The 19,119-nt window shown below is 52.7% G+C and overlaps 1 protein-coding gene across 28 annotated transcripts in view; it reads left to right on the top strand.

The window, feature by feature from the left end:
- Nucleotides 1-1,358, top strand: part of ZNF438 (zinc finger protein 438) — a 391,097-nt gene extending 389,739 nt beyond the window's left edge. For all 28 annotated transcript variants that reach the window (XM_081230082.1, XM_081230072.1, XM_081230075.1 and 25 more), the window contains one exon: nt 404-1,358. In XM_081230082.1, coding sequence (XP_081086208.1) covers nt 404-1,022 — 619 coding nt within the window. In that variant the 3' untranslated portion in view covers nt 1,023-1,358. The remainder of the gene's footprint in view (nt 1-403) is intronic.
- The last annotated feature ends 17,761 nt before the right edge of the window (nt 1,359-19,119 follow it).

Here is a 19,119-nt window from a genome sequence, read left to right as displayed (position 1 = left end):
AGAGTCCATGCTGAGTTTTAGCTAAGATGTCCAGACTGCACTGGGTGCTCAGGGAGAGGGAGGGCCCTGGAGGGCGGGGGGACAGTCCCCTCAGCTGGACCCAGCGAGTTCCTGCCGCTCTCCTGGTGCTCACGTCTGTTGCCATGGTAACCAAAGAACAGGTGGCTCCCGGGGGAGCCTCTTTCCGAAGTGGACCCTGCGGGCGTGGGACGTGTGAGGCCCCAGGCAGCACTGACCTTGGCCTTCGCCGCGGCCTCTGCCTCCCACGCGCTCTCTGCTTGCCCCTCCTTCGGCCCGTCCTCAGTGCGTGTGTCTGAGATCCCCGAAGGCCAGGAGCTGTAAGGAGAAGTTCCGCTTGTGTCCTTCCATGAGATCTGATACAGACCCTCTCCCCCCTTTCCAGGGAGACCAAGTCCAGCCTGGAAGAAGACCTCCTTCTAAACCAGGCTGATGAGGTCCAATTCCAGATCAAGTGTGGCCGTTGTCAGATCACCGCCCAGTCTTTTGCTGAAATCAAGTTCCACCTGCTTTACGTTCATGGAGAGGAGATCCAGGGCCAGGCGCAAGAGGAGCTCTCACCCTCCCCGGGCAGCAGGGGAGCTCAGGGAGAACTGGTTCAGCAGGCTGCTCCTTTCTGGAAACGTCCTGACAGAAGAAAGCAGCTTAAGCACCGTCCCTTGGACGGGGAACTCTGTGCAGTCCCCATACTGAAAAGGCAACTCCACCTCCGTCATCAGAATGATGTGGAGATACTTGCAAAACATGAAGGAGCCCAGCCAGGACCCAGTGAGCCCGGAGGACACCCCCAGGGCCCCGAGGGTCCCGGCCCCGACGCTGCCCTCTCCCCGCCCCGGCCTGGCTTTCACTGCGTGCTTTGTGCACAAACGCTGGTAAGGAAGGAAGAGCTGCTTCTGCATTGGGAAGAGCGGCACAAGTGCGACGACCCTCCGAGACTCTGGACGGTCCTCAGCGCGCTCTCCAGCCAGGGAGTCGTCGAACCTTCCAGCGAGACCGGGAAATGAGACAGGAAGCCGAGGGGTAAGGGGAGGTTTCCTCTCCTCTTCCTCTGTTCCGTGGTGGTGCGCTTAATACCAAAAATCAGACAGGTTAGGATCAGCGTTAATGAGCAGTGTGAGTTTCGTACACAGTTTTATTTTATTATGAAATATATATGTACATATGCCCCTGATGCATATTTTTCTAACATAACGTAGTTTTATTTTAAAATTCTATGTCCTGTTAGTATCTGAGACTTTATTTCCGATTCAATAAAAAGATAAATTTGCAGATTGAAATGTAGAGTATTATAGGCTATTCTTCAAGTACACTTTTTAGTAAAAACACGTGTGTTTGAGTTATTTCCTGTCTGTGTGCGTGTATGTGTCCTTTTGTTCACGTGTTTTCTGTTTAAGTAGGTCGACAAATGTGGTAAATGTCCAGGTGACAAAATCATTTCTGTCTCAACCCTGGCATATTGTTGATCTTTATCAGATTCTCTAGTTTATTTGAATATGCCGTAGAGCAGCACCTTAAATGAGGTTCTCGTCTGTCATAATTGAAAGTCCGTGTTTTCAGGACTTTGATTTTTTTAAATTCATTTTCTTAAATGCACATTCCGTTGAGGCTTAGATGCGAAGTCTTATCCCTGTAGTGCTCCCTGTCAAAGTAATCAACCATTTCTTAGTACTTTGGCTAATAGAAAAACCACTTTTTTGTTAAAAAGTTATTTTAAAAAAGTCTGTTGAGCCAGAAAATTTACAACCTGGAGAGGGAACTGGGTAGTTCAGCCCAGATGTCAGGTGTCTCAGCGGCCTTTCCTCTTCCCCAGTAACTTCAGAGGGCTGTCACTGGCTGATCAATTTTAGATGCAACTGTGCCTTTCAAGCCCGGGTCCTCTTTGAAAGTCAGGAGTAAATGATTGCCTGTTAAATTCTTGGGAAATTACCTCGAATCAGAAATGTTGCCATTTGAAGTTCCTGGCCATCCTGGCTGCAAAATCGTTTTCTCGGAGCGGGGGAGTCTGAACACTTCAAGCCACGTGAATCCCGGGCTTTGGTTGAAAACGCCGTGCACGTGGCCAGCCCTGTTCCTGAAGCTGGGCCCGGGCGTCGTCATAACATTTTTCTGTGTTAAAGGAAGTTACCTAAACGAAGTTACCTAAGGAAGTTACCTAATCAGGAGTAAATGATTGCCTGTTAAATTCTTGGGAAATTACCTCGAATCAGAAATGTTGCCATTTGAAGTTCCTGGCCATCCTGGCTGCAAAATCGTTTTCTCGGAGCGGGGGAGTGTGAACACTTCAAGCCACGCGAATCCCGGGCTTTGGTTGAAAACGCCGTGCACGTGGCCAGCCCTGTTCCTGAAGCTGGGCCCGGGCGTCGTCATAACATTTTTCTGTGTTACAGGAAGTTACCTAAACGGAGCAAGACCTGAATTCTAACTGATGAGCTTGCAGGCCTTAAATCATCTTTCTGAATTGTCTCACTTTAAAACCAAGTGTTCAGAAGTACAATTTGGTTTAAATAGCGCAAAACAGGGAAAACCCAATCCGTGGCTTTTTTGCACATAGTTTTATAAATTTGAGAATAAGCGGGTAGGGATAGAAATCTCGGAAAGATTCTGCTGTGGTTCACCCATCGATCAGGCCGCACCCAACCTCAGAGACATGCTGTCAGACCTCCACTGTGTGGCTATGTTTAGAACTCAGCTAGTCACGGGACAGCTGTACCATTCAGCGCAGCACCTAGTTTGGTTTTGGAGGAGTGGTCTCGAAGACACTAACAAATGAGACCTACCACGAATACTACTTGAGTTCAAACCATGAAACTTGACTTAAACTCTAAAGTGGTTCTTAGACCCCTCTGTCTTCAGATGCTAAGCAGTATTTCCGAAATACTGGCCAAGAAGGCCTCGGGCAGAGGAGCGGGTCCGGTTGGAGACAAAGGTGCGGGGGGCAGAGGGCATCCACCCCGCGCGTAAAGGAGAGTCCGAAGTCCCCAAGGTTGTGAGGACGCTCCCCTGTGGCCCGTGTTTAATCCCATATTCTCGCATTGAGAGCAAGACAGCGAGGGCTCAGGAAGCCTCTGGAAAGAAGTAGAGGGTGAGGATGAGCCGAGAGCAAAGCTGGGGAGGTGCAGTTGGCTCTTCACGAAGTGCTCTGCCTGGGTCCCCTTCTCCTCAGGTCCTCCCTGCGTTTCGCCAGGAGCAGCCCAGTGCCACCTCGGTCAGGGAGTCTCTGGTCCTTAACGACGGCGCTTCTTCAGTGGGAATGCTGCGAAGAGGCACCCCAACTGGGGAGGTAGGAGAAAAGGGAATCATTCAGCTAAAGAACTTCGGCAACAGCTCACGTGGATTCCCCGGGGGGTCTTGATGGACAAGCCTTCCGGGGGGGGCAGACGTCCCAGCCTACGTACGTGACCCACAGGCAGTGATGTGTACGAGGAGGTGCTGTGAGGCTTACTGCCCGTGAGTTACCTTTCGAGGCTCCATTCTCCCACCGGTAAGATGGGAGCCGTGACCCCCCCACCCAAGGCATCTGTTGTGAACGGCCGATGCCACACAAATAGAGCGTCGGGCACACTCGGGCCATGGAGTAACTGGTGGCTGTTATTTATTATACTTTTGGGCAGACTTGTAAGAAGAGGTATGTGATGCCTCAGGTCGGCCTCACGTCCAGAATTCAAGGATAAAACCTCTACGGAGAACCACAGACATTTGCATCTTTGCATAAAAAGTGTATTTTAATTTTTAAATAAACTGGGACTGGGATCACATGGAGTTTTGGTGTCTATTTAGTCAATAGAGGAGGTGAAATTCACTAGACGGTCTCCGTTCTGAGTTCCACTGTGGGCCACGAATCCCTCCCCGTGGCTGCCCTCCGCGGCCTCCGCTGGCCCTGGTCACAGCGCCCGCCCCAGTGGGCTTGTCTGTTTCCCACACTGGACCATAAGCCTCTTGAGGGCAGGGACTGTGTCTTTGCTCAGCACGTAGCCCCAGAGGATCCAGCCCCTGACAAGGACCAGTGTACAACATTTGTTGAAAAAATAATACGTGACCAAAAAACAAATAAAATTGTCCCTTTCCCTTTCTATGAATAGATCCAGCTTCAGGAGCTCCCCACCTTAGAGCTAGGAAGGCACAGGGGCAAATTTGGTCTGAAATGCAGCACGTATATTTCACTTCATGTCTTTTGCTTCTTGGCAAGTTGTCCCAGAGCCAGAAAAATGAGGGGTTTTTTTGTTTTTTTCTTTTGGCCCTAAATTATTTCTGAAAGTTACAGCATTTTAGATTTGTATTGTTTCATTGGCTGTCGCTTTTATTCATGACCCCTTTTGTTTCTCTCTCTTTCTCTGGACCTCTTCCTGCTGGAGCTTGACCGTTCCTCTCATATGGAAAGTTGTCTGTTCATCAGCACGCCATAAATAATCCAACCTGCGTGCATTCCACTGTCTTCCCCAGCTGCCCCGCTCCAGTTTTCTGTGGACCCAGTGACATGATCGTTGGCAATAAATGCTCAGCTTCATTTATTTACTGGAATTCTCAGATCTGGACCAGTTTGCTCCATTCAAGCTGCTGACGTGTTTTGTTAGGTACACATTTTGTAGAATCTCCCCTTGGTGCTGAGCTCTGAGGAAAAGGGCCCTGGTAAGGATGAACTGGGATTTAACAGATTTTTAGCTTCAACTTTATACGGACTTGCCTAACATCAGGCAGTCGGCAGCTTATCTGGACTTGGGGTGCAATCCAATACGTATTTGAACCATATTCGCCTCTCCAGGAATGCTCCTTTTGGAGGTGAAATGTTTATTGTATCTCATATTTGGTCACGGTCATGGTTATCCCCATAATAAAACTATAACCATGGTTTTGCAAGCATATTTTAAACTTGTGTTCAGGATGTTAGTTAGCTAAGTAGTACATCACATCTTCCATGCTCCGAAGTGTGAGAATGTTTCAATGTGTTGCCTTAACCCTAGGAGAAAATCCGGGGTCTACTGAAGGAGACCAAATGTGACACTTGTTCTGATTTTGATGTGAAGCTAAACAGGTTTCTGGGATTTATTTTTTTTTTCAGTGAAACTTGCTCACATGTTCAAATTGCCCACCACGCCTTGGTTAGCTTAACCATAAAGAATTCACCTGTAATAGGATGGCAGTACTTGCCTCTTTCAGTACATTCCACAAACAAAATTGCAAGCAATTAGCATCACAATAGATCATGTTTTGATAAATCAGCCACTAAGCGCTACTCAAAAAAATGAAAGATTTTACCTTCTGTCATTAAGTAGGAATTTAATCTCCAGTCAGGTGTTGCAAAGAGACCTCCCACCAGGTGTTCTAAGGGCATGTGCAGAAACAGCAATGAACTTGATCTGATTATTGCCTGAGTTGTCATGCAGATCTTACCACAAAAATTTGGCCACGGAGGAGATCCAGGTGCTCAAACATACGAGCTGCAGGACCCTCCCTAAGCTCTGGCTATTTCCGGAAGTCATTGCTAAGTGTGTGCTCTTATGAAACTAATACACTGCCTTTTCCCAGTCTCATCCAAATTAAAGCACAGTTAAATTTTTCCTAAGACATTCATTGAACCAAGCCTTTTTGACAATGGTTACAACTAAGGAAAGTTGAGATATCCAAGAAGACTTAAGTCCTTTGAATGGTGTTTATTCTTTCTTGAAGTAAAGAGTGGGTAGGGCGAATAGGAGGGCAGCACTGCCATGTCAAGACATGGCATGAGGAACTTTTTGATGATGAAGGGAAAGGCCCAGTGGGGTGCCGTAGGGTAGTGGGGAGCCTGGATCCAGGGTCCAGGCAGCAAAATGGCATTAATAGTTTCGTACCACCTCCTTGGAACAAACCAAATTTGACGATTTCTATCAAAATCTTTTTAAAATGCACAGACTTTTTGACCCAGGAACTCCACTTCCAGGAATCTGGCCTATAGATACTACTGCATGAGTTCACAGACAGATGTGGACAAAGAAAGGCGCCTGCCCTATCAGGAAACAAAGGATGTTGCAGCCATCAAGCTGTCAGCCACTGCAGCCGCCCCAGACTGTGCACCCTGAGCGGATTCAGGATGGAGAAACCCAGGACGCCGGCCCCAGATAGCTAAGGTGCATATCAAAGGAATCATTTCAGTGAGCCCAGACCCTTGCGTCTTCCCATATGTAGAAAATTGCTAAATTCATTAATTTGAGATGTCTGGTTTTCTTTAATTAACAGTCATCATTTGATGTTCTGACGACCTGGGTTTTTTTGTTTTTTTTGTTTTTTTTTGCAAAACCTATATATTCTGGCTTCTCCCTTACAGTCCCTCCAAGCGATCTGAGAACCTCTCTCCTGGGCCTAAGCGCTTCGTACGTCCACCAAATGAAATGTAATTCTCCACTTCAAGGTTGTGGGGTTTTTTCAGTCGACACATATGTGCGGGTGTTCAGTGCAGCATTGTTTATAAGACTGAACACAAATTTAAGTATCCGTCAGAGCCGGTTTAAAGAAGCCTCAGTGCTCCAGGGGACAGAATGCCGTGCCGCAGGAGAAAAGACGCAAGTTGCGCCTCCTGTGCTGAAATCTGTACTGTGTGCAGGAAGCAAGATGCAGAACACGTATGCTGTGCTCTCATGTGGAGAGGGAGGAAGTAAGGGTGGGCGAGAAGGGGTCGATGTGTGCTTGTAATATGCATAGGAATTTTCCCGGACGGGAGCTTCAGGAAAGGGGTACCAGGAGACGGCAAAGCGGGACACTTACTTCTGCGTTATTGGAATGTTTGGCTGCAATTTTGTTTATTGTTTTTGGGTTGCAAACTCTCTTCACCGGATTAAGCAGTAGCTGGGCTGCCGTCGTTGGGGAAGGCCTCGGCAACGCTGTGAAGGAAGGAAAAGTTGTCTGACCCCTTGAGCCTGAGCCCCTGCTGCCTGACGGTACCGCACCACGGCCCACAGGTACAAATGTTTCATTTTGTAAAAATAATACAGTCTCTACATTATCATGCACTTTGCATCTTGAATGTTCTAATTTCTTCTTTTAATTCTGGCTCCCTCACACTAAATTGATCTCATGACCCACCAATGAGGCCCCAATCTGAACTAGACTGCTACAGGCATCAGACGTGCCACCCTCCCTGTCCCTTTGTGGCCTCCCTGGGCTGTCTGTCAACCCTCCAGTCCCTGCTGTCAGGGGCCTGATGGAGCACCCTCATCTCTCCCCATATTTGCATTTTATAGGCCTTCTGAAGGGTGGCCTCAAGCCAAAGGGATGACTAATGCTGGGAAGTTCTGAAGCCCTGTGGCCGCTAAGAAGACCTTTTGGTGCCTCAGTAACGCCCTGGGGGGCTCCTGAGTGCCCTTTGGAAAAGAGTGAATGCGTCCCTTAGGAACCCAGAGGCATTGCCACCTGGCCCGGGCTCACCCTGAAAAGCTCTTCCAAAGTTTCACTTGACCAGAGTTACTGACTCTGGGTTCCAGCTGGGTTTGAAATCGTCTCTCATTTCTCATCCTAATTCAAATAAAACGGTGCAGCAGAAATCTAGTCCTCTGAAGAAGATGCAGATGCTGACGGCATGGGAACCTACTGGAACCAACAGCCTTCCTCTCCCCCTCTCCTCGCCTGTGCTAAGAAGCCCACGTCGGGCCAGGTTTTCTGAGGATGTGGGTATGACCCCCTCCTTCTCGTCCTTCTGGCCTCACTGTCCTGTCAAATATTCTGCCGTTTTGCCAGGCCTGCAGTATAACTGGGTCACAAGGGTAGAACATGGCCGAAGAAAGGGCCGCTTAGACTTCAAAATGATCTGTATCCTTCCACCATCTCCAGGGAGTGATGCTGAAATTAGACCAAGTCTCTCACTGGTGCAAACAAACTCCCACCCCCTCCCACGTCCAATACCCAGTGCCGCCGTAGTCTGCTTGTCACGCAGCTGTCACTTGGCCCAAACCACTCAAAGTTAACACCTAGTTAATCACATTCTCCTGTGTGTATTCCTCGGAGGGCCCTCTTTCTCAATTTTAATGCATTGGCTTAAATAAAATCGGTCTGGTTCCCCTTTTCATACCAGCTTAAATCTGTCCCAAGTTGCCCAAAAAAAGTGTTTATGGAACTACTCACAGGTCCTCCAGGGAGATTTCCAAATCAACACACACGCGTGAGCGCCCAGCTCATGTGGAGACCCACACCCTAGCCCACTTGGGGCCCCCTGGCCGGAAAGCCAGCCCAGCACAGAGCAGCACTGGTTTGAGAAGATTCTCCGCACTTCCGGTCACATGGGGTCACCCAGGAGACGCTGTTGCCCAGCTGTACTTTTCCATTTGCACATAGATGGGAGCATAGGATCTGACTCTTTCATTGATAGTGAAAGGCGCTAGGAGAGAGGGAAATTGGCAATGATCGGATGTTTTCATTTCGCTTTGACTTTCATCAGTGCCCTGAAAACACTATTTCAAACATCTTCATCATCTCATACGGAAAATAATAACCTCAGTAATATTTGTTAACTCTGTGGGCCCTTATTATTGAAGAGGGCAGTCTTATGCCAGTTTCACAAGGGACTCGTGCTTTTCTGGGTCTGGTGGGATTCACTGGGGATCTCAGTCCACTTACGACTGGGAACATTTCCCCATCACAAAATCCATGGCCAACATGGACACCACTTGGCCTCCTGGCTGGCCATCCCTGAAGGGAACGTTCTGGGCTCCAAAACTAAGGGATTTGCTCAAGCGTTGAGACAGTCGCGGGAAACCATGCTGTCTTGACCCAAGGTTTGCTCTCCGCTGAGGAAACCGGGGAGTTTGGGGCTGCGGGGCCGTCAGCGTCACACGTCGTCCAGTCAGAAATGGCAACAGGCCTTCTGCTACAGCAAGGGATGTCAAACAGCTTCGGCCGGACCTCAGCATGCTTGGGCATGAATAGTCCTGTAACGTAGCGGGAAAAAACCGCTGCGTCTCAGTTGGTGGCGAGGCTGATGGGGGGGTAGATGAAGGAGCTACTCCTCCTGAAGTGAGCGTGTCGGCCCAGATGTCAGGAAAACAGCCGAATGGCGCTCTGTCTACGCCTTGGGGCTGAAGGTGTGATTTGCACGGACCACATCAGTCTCAGGTAGAGTGAATCGGCTCGCCGCGCTCTGAGGTTGGCATTAAACCTTTCACACCTGGGCCTTCCCCGGCGGTCCCGTGGTTAAGACGCCGCGCTTCCACTGCAGGGGTCGCGGGTTCAATCCCTGGTCGGGGAGCTTGGATCCCCCATGCCGTGTGGCACGGCCAAAAAATAAATAAACCTTTCACAGCGGGCAGCCCTACAGTCCAAACTGCAGCCAATCTAGCTGAGAGCTGCGCGTTTCCTACTAAGTGCAGCCTGACACGGGTGCCCGTACAGCCAGCAGCAAGCTTATCCCAATATTTTGTCACATTCAACATCTTCGAGAAAATGTCTTAAATGGACAGTTTTTTTAGAAGACCATAAAAATAAGATCAACAACCACTGAAAAGTCTGTGGAATCTGAAGCATGTAGAAAATCACCCCCCGTACCCCATGGGCTGTATTATTTCCCCCTTTTAAACCAATATTTATCATATAACCGTGGTTTTACAGCCAAGCCATCCTGAACATGTCCCGTCCAGGGAACACGGGTGGAAATGACCCTCCCGGCTCTGAGACCCCCGTCTTGGAGCTGAGCCTCTCCCGCCCCCAGCCCTGCTCTCTCCCCTGCAGGGAGGGGCTGCCTCCCCCCGCCCCCCGACTCTGCTCTGCTGGCCCCGCCTCTCCATCCGTGCGCCCGTGGTCCACGTGGCCACTCACACGTGGTCACTCACGATGGGACCGTTCCCGCGGAGGCCGCTGAGCTTCCACGCCAGCCGCGGGAGGCTTCCTCCGCCTCCTCCTCAAACGGGGACACATTTTGTATGGGGCCCCGAAGTGGGAGGCAGCCCTCGATTTCTCCCGCTGAGCGCTTATTCTTTGTGTAGACTCCCTTTCTGCCCACGCTTGAGTCCAGCCTGGCGGACGGCGCTGGGAGCCAGCCCAGGCTCGGCCCCCCGCGGGCTCTGCTCCCACCGTCACCACGTCTGGGTGGGCCCTCTGCACCCGCAGCTGCGGCCTGGGGGGTCGCCAACAGCGGTGTCGGCCCCCTGGCAGGCTCGCCCTCACCCCGCCTTCCCAGCCCCTCCCCAGTCCGGGGTGGGACCGGACACCCCGAGGGACGGACAGCAGCTGCTCCCGTTCCAAAGCTGCTTCTACCGCCTCGGCTTGTGTTTTCACGCAGATGGGCGTGGACTGGAGCCCCGTCTTCCTGGGTGAGTTTGTTGACTGAAAAAAAAAAAAGCACAGCCTGAAAGTTGCCAGTTCAGGAGTCTTACTGAGGACTCTAGCCTGGAGATCAGCCTCTGAGATCGCTCTGAGGGACTGTTCCAAAGAGGTAAGGGAAGATATATAGGAGGTTTTGCTGGAAAAAAAAAAATGTAGTCCAACATCAAAAGATGACTGTTAATCACAAGAACAGACATCTGAGGTTAGTGATTTTAGTGCTTTTCTGTGTATGGGAAGAGGCAAGAGTCTGGGCTCATTGAAATGATTCCTTTCGTAGCATCTTCCTAGGGCCAGCATCTGGCCTTCACCCTCCTGAGTTCCCCCCACCAGGGGGCAGCTGCAGTAGCTGATAGCTTGAGGGTGGGCAGCATTCACTGTTTACCGGACCGGCAGGCAACATTCTTTGTCCGAAGTTCTCACCTCCCCAAGGAAGGCTCAAATCCTCAACTGTCAAACCTACCTCTATAGCCCAAGAAGCACAGTTCGCTGGGTTTCGTGAACACTGCTATCAAGTGATATATACAAAGTGCAAGAGACAAGGCACCACAGGCACAGAACATATACAAAATGAACGTTTTCAGGACGTTTAATGAAGAGTGAGGGGGCTGGAGAATGAGACCTCAAAGGAAGCGTTCAACCGGCACCTTCCCGAGTGAAGTGGGGATGGGTGGTTTCCAGACTAGATGCCCAGATGGGCATTTGAGTGGTGTCCTCTCACTGGATCACCTGCTCTGGCTCTAGGGGCATCGGAGGGCCACTTCTGGTAAATGAAAAGCAGGCATGTGGAGACTGATGAATGTCTTCATTGGAATCGTCCAGCTGTGGAGGTTGAGGAAACCTGCGGAAGATTCTGGTTTCCTAAGTAAGCTGTGCTTCTCAAGTTCAAGGTGCTGTTTGTTTCATGAAACTTGATTAGCAACTAATTATACGGAGGAAGGACAGTCCACAGCACAGGTGACCCATGGGGTTCCCGCTGCAGACAGGTCGAAGCAATTAAATGTGTGAACCATGCTGTTTGTGTGTTTCCGGGGCTGTGAAAATGATGGCCTAGCTAAGCAACAAAAAACACAACCCTTGAACACCACGGCCGAGGCCCACTCTTCTATAAAACATGTGCTCCCTTCTCCGAAGCAGGGAGCATCACCAACTTAAAAAGTAAGCCCAGGACCGGTTTCTTCTGAGGTGGGGAGCAGGGTACAGCCCACCGACAATGGCCGATTGTGATTTATTAGTGGAGGGAAATTCGGAATTGAACTTCACCATTGGGATTTACTTGCATTTGAAAGCAATGCAGTTAGCAGTCCATCTTTCAACACTGAAAGTATTTTGTCCACTTTTCTATCCTTCTGATGAATTAAGGGCTTATGAAAGGTGAGGGGTTGAAAACATTAGCAGCTGAAGCTCTTAGTGGATCTACTTGCCAGTTCAGGCTGGATGGAAAAACACAGGGGCCAATTTTACATTGTTTCCCCACCAATTCCCATCAGCCGTGAACTATGGTGCTTTCCTACGTCTGCAGTGAGTGGATAATAAGAGTTCCCGGTCCTCCAGTTCTCCAAGCTGTTTTGAACGAGGTCTGCTAATTGAATTCAGTTGTTTGCAGTTTTAAATGTTCCGTATTTTCCACAGAGCAAGAATGTACTAAACTCATTTCATCTGTCATCCAAGAAGAATTGGAGCCTGCGTTTTTATTACCAACTGACTCGTGTTCACCTTCATCCTCGAATTTTTTCTGAAATGTTTACAATGTGATTAAAAACAATCAAGTCAAATTATCTATTTGACTTGGTCCCTTTGGGGGAAGATGAAGGAGCAGGAAGGGTGCCTGCGATGACATCATTTTGCATCGTTGCCTTCTCACACAGAAATACATCATGTAATCTGGTCACCAAGAGCATTCTGTAATGTCACTGCTGATTTAACAATTACAGAATATTGTAATTAAACGTTCAAATGCTCTCGTACATTTTCCCATTACAAATGATCCTGGAACTTGATTAATTTCAGCATTTAGAAAGGTCCTGATTTGGTAATGTTGCTTCCTGCCACGCACACCTCCAGGGAAAACTGTGATCTGAATCCTGAAGTCGGACCCAATTAAACTCTTGCATCTTCCCCACTGCGGCGGTAAGACGAACCACTTTTTCAATCATGGCTCAAACAGGCTTGTCGGGTTTCTAGGGCTCTGCATGCCTGCTGCCAGCCATGAAAAAGCATTCCCTGGGAACAGTCTGATAATAGAAAAGAAAAATGATAAATCCACAAAGGCAGGAGCCACAATGCACGATGCTGGGCACAGCGCTGACTAAATATTGGGGCAGCTGGACCTGGTTAGGAGCCCGGCTGCTGGCACAGAGTTTCCTGCTTTGCTGGGCCTAAAGAGGTAGGTAGCTGAGACATCATAGAGCAGAAAATGAAACTTCTGTACTGAAACGTCAGAAGAGGAGAAGGCTTACAGCCCAATTTGCCTTGGGGCTGACTAATTACGGAGCGAATCCTTAGGTAAGATGACACATAGGAAATTAGCAAGCAGGAGCCATCTATCATGTCTCCTTATTTTTAAAGTTAGTTTTAATGATTCCCCAGACAATGGACAGAAACCACGTTCCTGCCTTGAGTTTCTCCTCCAGAGAGTTGAATGTTGGGTAATGTTGCTCCATCTGACTTTTCCCCTGACTTTGGTATTAAATAAACAAACACCACCAACAACGAAAACCTCAGGGCTAATTAAGATCAAGCAAATGAGTTGTCAAAAGAAAACTAGCTTCTCTTCCTGGGAAGATGGTTGCCAGTCTGTTTGCTTTGGAGGATTTAGGCAGCTCTGCCCTACTGGGCATTAAATACAAACCTCAGATTTGCTGCAAAGAATGTTGTTTTTAAGAAGGAGATTGGGGAATTCGCTGGCAGTCCAGTGGTTAGGACTCCGTGCTTTCACTGCCGAGGGTGCGGGTTCAATCCCTGGTCAGGGAACTAAGATCCCGCCAGCTGCAGGCGGCCGGAAAAAAAGATGTTTTTTGCATTTTCCTCTCTGACCTAAAGCAGGAGGTCTCTGGCATGTAATATAGATGCCAACCTCTTTTTATCACTCTTACTTTATAAAGCCATGGGACATTAGGTTCCCAGCGTTGGAGGCGAGGACCAGGGGGCCAGGCCATCGTGATGAGGCCTGCGGGACTCTGAGCCCCTCCGCAGTTCTGACACCCAGCGCCTGCACCCCGTGGAGTTGCTTCATCAGTATCAACTCTGCTTAACGTACCCCTTCTTTTTTCTCCTGCTGCCCGTGCATTAGTACATCTTTAAGAGGAGCCCAAATCCTTCTATACATTTCCCCAAAGTTCAGCGAACGGTGGTGGTTTTTTAAATGTGATTTGAGCAATAATTAGCTAATGCTTTCTCATTCATGCTGGTTCATTATTAGCCAAGCAGAACACGGCAGCCCATCCTTTGTGTTTAGAGGGATGTTACATTTGATGTCACAATCCTTCTCAAGGTGCTCGCCTTCCAGGTAGGCTCCAGCACCACCACCCTGGGGTCAGAAGGGAGGTGGCCGCAGGTGTCCCGCGCTGAGCAGAGCCAGCCTGGACAGGTCTGGAGCTGGACAGGCCGTGCTGTCCTCCCCCACGTCTGAGCTATGTTGTAGGAATATTCCGGAGTGTCCACCAGCCACGCACTGGGGTCTGAACAGAGACTGCAGTAGCACCCAACAGCCCGGGGCAGGACACAGACCATTACCCATCCACCAGGAGGGCACAGCTGGGGCATGCAGGAAAGGAAGTCGGGAGAGGCCCTGAGGGCCAGCCGGGCTGCCCAAGGCATGTGCGGAGGCTTTGCTTTTGCAGATTTTGTTCCCAGACTGGATGTTTGCAGCACCTCCAGACGGGAAGCGGCTCAGGCCACCCCACAGCCTGGAGAGCCAGGTGGACCCAACACCTGAGGCTCTCGTTAAGCCCGCCCTAGTCAGCTCCTGACCTGCCAGCCACGGGTGCCATGGGGCAGAGGCTCTGCGGGGCGCCACGGGCGGGGGAGAGTGGATAGAAGGTGGGGGAGAGTGGATGGAAGGTGGAAGAGGAAGAAAAGGGGGTGGAGAAGCTGAGGGCCTCCAGCGGAAAGGGTTAGGAAGGCCTGAAGGAAAAGGCCGGTTTGGAGGGAGGCCAGCACAGAAGGACCCTTCAAAGCCCACGGGGCTGGTCCAGGCCAGGTCCCAGGACCCAGTCTCCTGCAGCTCCTCGGCCCGCAGGGAATAGCCAAGGTGAGCTCTGCCGGACTCAACACTGTTTTCTGAAATGAGGGATGCTCGAGCTAACCCCGATCTCCATCTTAGCGCTTCGGGGAAAAATCCCATTAGAACTTATGAAGCGCAGTCGGACTTATGGCTGGAGAGGGCTGGATCCATGGGGATTGATCTGTTTGGCACACCTGCACCTACCCCTCCCCAGCCAGCCGCCAGCCAGCCCCTGCTGACAAACCCTGAGCTGGGCTGAAATGCGCCTTGCTGGAGACGCTGGAGGTAAAACAGGACTTAAAGGCAGTGCATTTTACCGGGCAACCTTATCTGGCTTAACTGCTCTGCGTTTTCAGCTGTGTGTGGATGTGAAGGATAATTACCATCGCATGTTACCTGAGATTACAGGGTTGTGTTCCAACTAATGATGCCACGAGAACCAAGCGGTTGTTAATATTTAATCTGTCTGTGGGCTTAACAATTGGGTCAATGAGGTATGTAATTACATTATAAAAGACATTTCAGATAGGAATGGCTGGTACTGGTATTAATACCCAAGGTGAGAGCTGGTAGAAATACCCCACCGGGTCATTTCAGAAATATCACCAAAGAAGGACCTTCGAGGGGAGGGTGTCCCTTAGAAAATGATGAGCGCAGATGGAAGATCTTTCCCAGCACATGGACTTCTTCTCTTCCTTCAGGCTCCCCATATGGGACATCAGGCCAGATGTTTTCCTGACGTCACAGACAACTATCACTGCAGTATTTAAATGGACCCCAAGAGAAAAGCTCCAGAATTTTCTTAATTGCATTCTAAAGGTGAGTGGTGTTTAGTGGCTATAGGTGCTGGTGGATTTTTGCTTCTTTGTTTATTTTTTATTTTTGGTTGGCATTCAGGAGAGACTGACCAAAAATCGGGCAGTGAAGCCCCGTGCCACCTTCCTGGGGCTGCAGCTCCCCACCCTGGGTGGCACCTGTCTGCCAAGGGAGCAGCCCACACTGTCCCTGCTGGGGGATGCTGCTGGTGTCCCTGTGCTCTACCTGGGGCTCCAGTGTCTCTCTGGTGCTCGTGGCTCCTCAGTGGAAAATGCCATTTCTAACCAGGGGGCTGGGGGGGGATGGGGGGGTGGGATGGGGGGTTGGAATGGGGGTGATGGGGGCAGGCAGCCAATCAGCTGTGTTCCTGCTCCACGGCCTGTGCCTGCAAAACATGGCTGAGAGCCCATTAAAGGCACCCGGCAGATGTGAGCACCCAGACTGAAGCTGCCATCGGCCAGGACAATGGCCGTCGGAGATATGAATCCGAGTGTGTGTGTGTGTGGAACTTATTGTGGGAAAATCCATATCCCTCAAGAGCCATTTGTCAAAGCTGCAAACAAGCCCCTCCCCTCACTCCACTCCTGCATCGTTTTAGGGATCACCTGGATGCACCTGTGCTGGGGCGCTGAGGTGCGTTGCAGCTCGGGACACCCATCCCATCCCCCCACCTGGCAGCCCAGCCTCCGCCCCCTCCTCCAGGGCTTGGGGCCCCCAGCCTGTGCCTTCCCTTCTTCCTGGGCTGCGGGAAGGATGGTTCCAGAAGCCGCTTTGGCACCCTGCCTGTGTAGCAGTGTCCGTCGGCACGTTCCAGCGCTGGCTGGGAGCAGGGCCCTCCTGGCGCCCCGGTCTCCACGGAGGGTGACACTGCAGTTCCGGGAGATGCGTGATGATGCGGAGGTCGGAGGCCGCCCTCTGTGGAGGCCTTCCCCAGCCTCTCTAGAGAGAGGGCCCATCTCCCCTTGCCCTGAGCCCCGCTGCCTTTGTGAGGCTGAATGGCCCGTCAGAAAACCACGGTCCCAGGCGCCAGACAGACGTGGGTTTGGGTGCTGGCCCTGCCCCTCACTGTCAGCGAGAACCAGGGGGTGACTCTCTGTCCCATGCCTTCACTTCCCCCTCCGAAGAATGGGCCGATTCCGCTTCAATCAGAGGCTTGTGGGCAGTAAGGGGAAGCCCAGCCCCGGGGCAAATACTCTGGAGACTTGGGTTTTCTTCCCCTCAGGCTGCCTTGGCTTATCTATCGGTGCCACCGGCGGCGGTGAGTCCCTCAAAGCAAAGGAGGGGTGACTCCTATCACACCTCTTCCAAGCTGCCTGTTTGGGCATCATTTAAGGGACTGGCATCCTTTGCCCATGGCCAGAAACCACGGTGTCCCTCTGCAGCGAGCTTCCTGATGGTCAGCATTTGCACCAGACAGGATGCCAGCGACAGAAATTCAACTCGAAGCGGGGAAGGTGGGGGGCAGGGTTGGCTAACCCAGCCAGAAAGTTCATGCAGCTGCTGCCAGATGCCCAAGGGATGATGTCACCAAGGCTCCATCGCTGGTCCCCTCCGGTTTGCTGGGTTTATTCTCCAAACAGACCTGCACGTGGGGCTGGCATGGGCCGGGCCTTAGAGCTCACGGCTGCACCCAGCGGCCTCCCCGCTCGGCCAGCAGAATGTCCAGGGGAGGACCTGGGGCCTGGCCATGGGTCTGGGCTGTGTGCTGTCCCTACTCAAGCCCCGGTCACCTGCCCGCTCTGGGTCTGGGACAGGGTGCAGTGAGTAGAGACCCCCCCCCGAGGCACACAGGCACACCCGCTCTGTGGAGAGAGGGCTCCCCCAGGGAAGGCGTGCTGGACACACAGAGTCAGATGTCCGTTCCAGTAACCACACTGCCCAAGTTTCCTCTTGTGTCCATGCCTCTTGCAGACGAGAGGGTTGCTTCATCTCGCCCAACCAGGGAGAAAGCAGGAGACTGCAGTGGGAAGGCCCTGGGTGGGGTTCGGAGGGCGGGGGTGGGGAAGAGGCCCTGATTCCGTGAATCTCTTTTTATGAGCGTGGCCACAGCTGTGGCGTCTCTGATTCTCCGGGGGCCCCCGGGGTGGGACTGACAGCCTCTGCCTGGAGACAAGGCCGGGCTGTGGGGCCGGGGAGCAGGGGCTGAGCCTGAGACGGCTGTGCTCCCCGGGCCCGGCTCCAGCCCGAACCAGGCTCCTCAGCCTGATCCTTTATGTCTCTGATTGAAACATTTATCGGGCTTTTTCAAAGGCCACCGCGGCTCTGGAAATCTTTCCCAGCACCCTTCCACGGGGCCGGAATCTGTCATCATGGAGCCTCGTGCTGGGGCGGGGCTGCCTCTGCAGGGCAGCCAGGCCGCTGACCCGCCCAGAGGAGTGAGGTCTCAGGTTCAAGGGCAACGCGCACTCTCCCTCTGCCCCTCCATCCTCACCCTCCCTCGAGTTCTGCCCTACAGCTGGCAGCTGAATCACCCCCTGGAGGGCCAGCCGCCCAAACCGGGAGGGAGGGGAAGCGGGGCACAGGGGGCTCTCAGGGACCGGGTGCGTGCTGCGGGACAGCAGAGGGCTTCCTGGGGGAGGTGACGTAGACTGGGAGCCTGGAGGAGGGAAGGCGTGCAGGGAGGCCGTGACACTGACCCGTGGGTGCTGGCAGGTGCGGGGGGGGCACCGGGTCCGGGCTGCGCGCCCTTGTCTCCGTGGCAGTGGGCACCCCCGGGGGTTTCCAGACGCAGGGTCTCTGGGCTTTTCATCTTCTGGAGCCTCGGCTGTGTTGAGGATGGACAGTCAAGGGCGGGGAGAGCCCCTGGGAGGCCGCGAACTCGGGGGCCTGGACCGAGGGAGGGAAGTAGGGCCACTCCCTTCTTCCATCAAGGCCAACGTGCCCGGGCGCGCACCTGTGCTGGGGGCTGAGCCCGGAGGAGACAGGTGGGCTTCCTGCCCTCGGAGGCACCCCGCCCCGAGCCGCCCGCCCCAGCTTCCTGCGGAGACGAGTGAACTAACTGAAGTGTCCGCGCGCAGCCCTTTGCGGCTCCAGACCGGCCGGCCCAGGCTGGAGGGTGGACGGTGGGTCTGGGGGGCCGCAGGCAGGCGGGGAGTGGGGAGAGACAGGGGCGGCCTGGGGGCCACTTCCCAGGGTCCCGCTTCGGGGAGCTGAATGGGTGGGGACGCCAGCCACGCGGGGACGGGCCCAGGGGCTGAGGGCTGCGGACAGGCCGACGAGATGGACTCCCACAGGACGAGGCTGAGGTGCCCGAGGACCGCCCGCGTGGCGACGCCCTCCCCCCTGCGCCTTCTCTTTCCTCCCTGTGCACCCCCCCGCGCTGTCACCGACCCCCGGAGGAGCTCGGGGAGCCTGGTGGGCGTCTGCGCTCCAGCTTGGGGGCTGCGCACGCGAGGATGCTGGGGCTGACGCGGCTGGACCAGCCCCGGCCCGGGGAAGCCACGCTTGAACCCCTGAGAGGTGAACAGGGCAGGTGGCTGGCGAGGGCCACATCCCGAGGGCAGAGCCGGCAGAGCCCAGGCGGCACGCGCGCCCCCAGCCCAGCTCAGCTCCGAGCCTCCGAGCCACCAGGGCGGCACAGCAGGTGCCAGACACCGGCTCAGCTGCGTCGAATACGTGCTCAACCAAAGAGGTAAATCGTCCCAAGGACGCTGCCTCGTACTTTTCAGAAGGCACTGGAGCAATCGACGTGCTGCCTTGTTTTGCCTGGGCTCTGTAGGTCATTTACTTTATTCCGTTGGATAATATTCCATTGAAACAGGCACCGTGGCAACCCCTGCACT

Source organism: Mesoplodon bidens (assembly GCF_964165515.1).
Source record: "Mesoplodon bidens genome assembly, chromosome: 3".
NCBI lineage: Eukaryota > Metazoa > Chordata > Mammalia > Artiodactyla > Ziphiidae > Mesoplodon > Mesoplodon bidens.
This window is presented reverse-complemented; position numbering and strand designations above follow the sequence as displayed.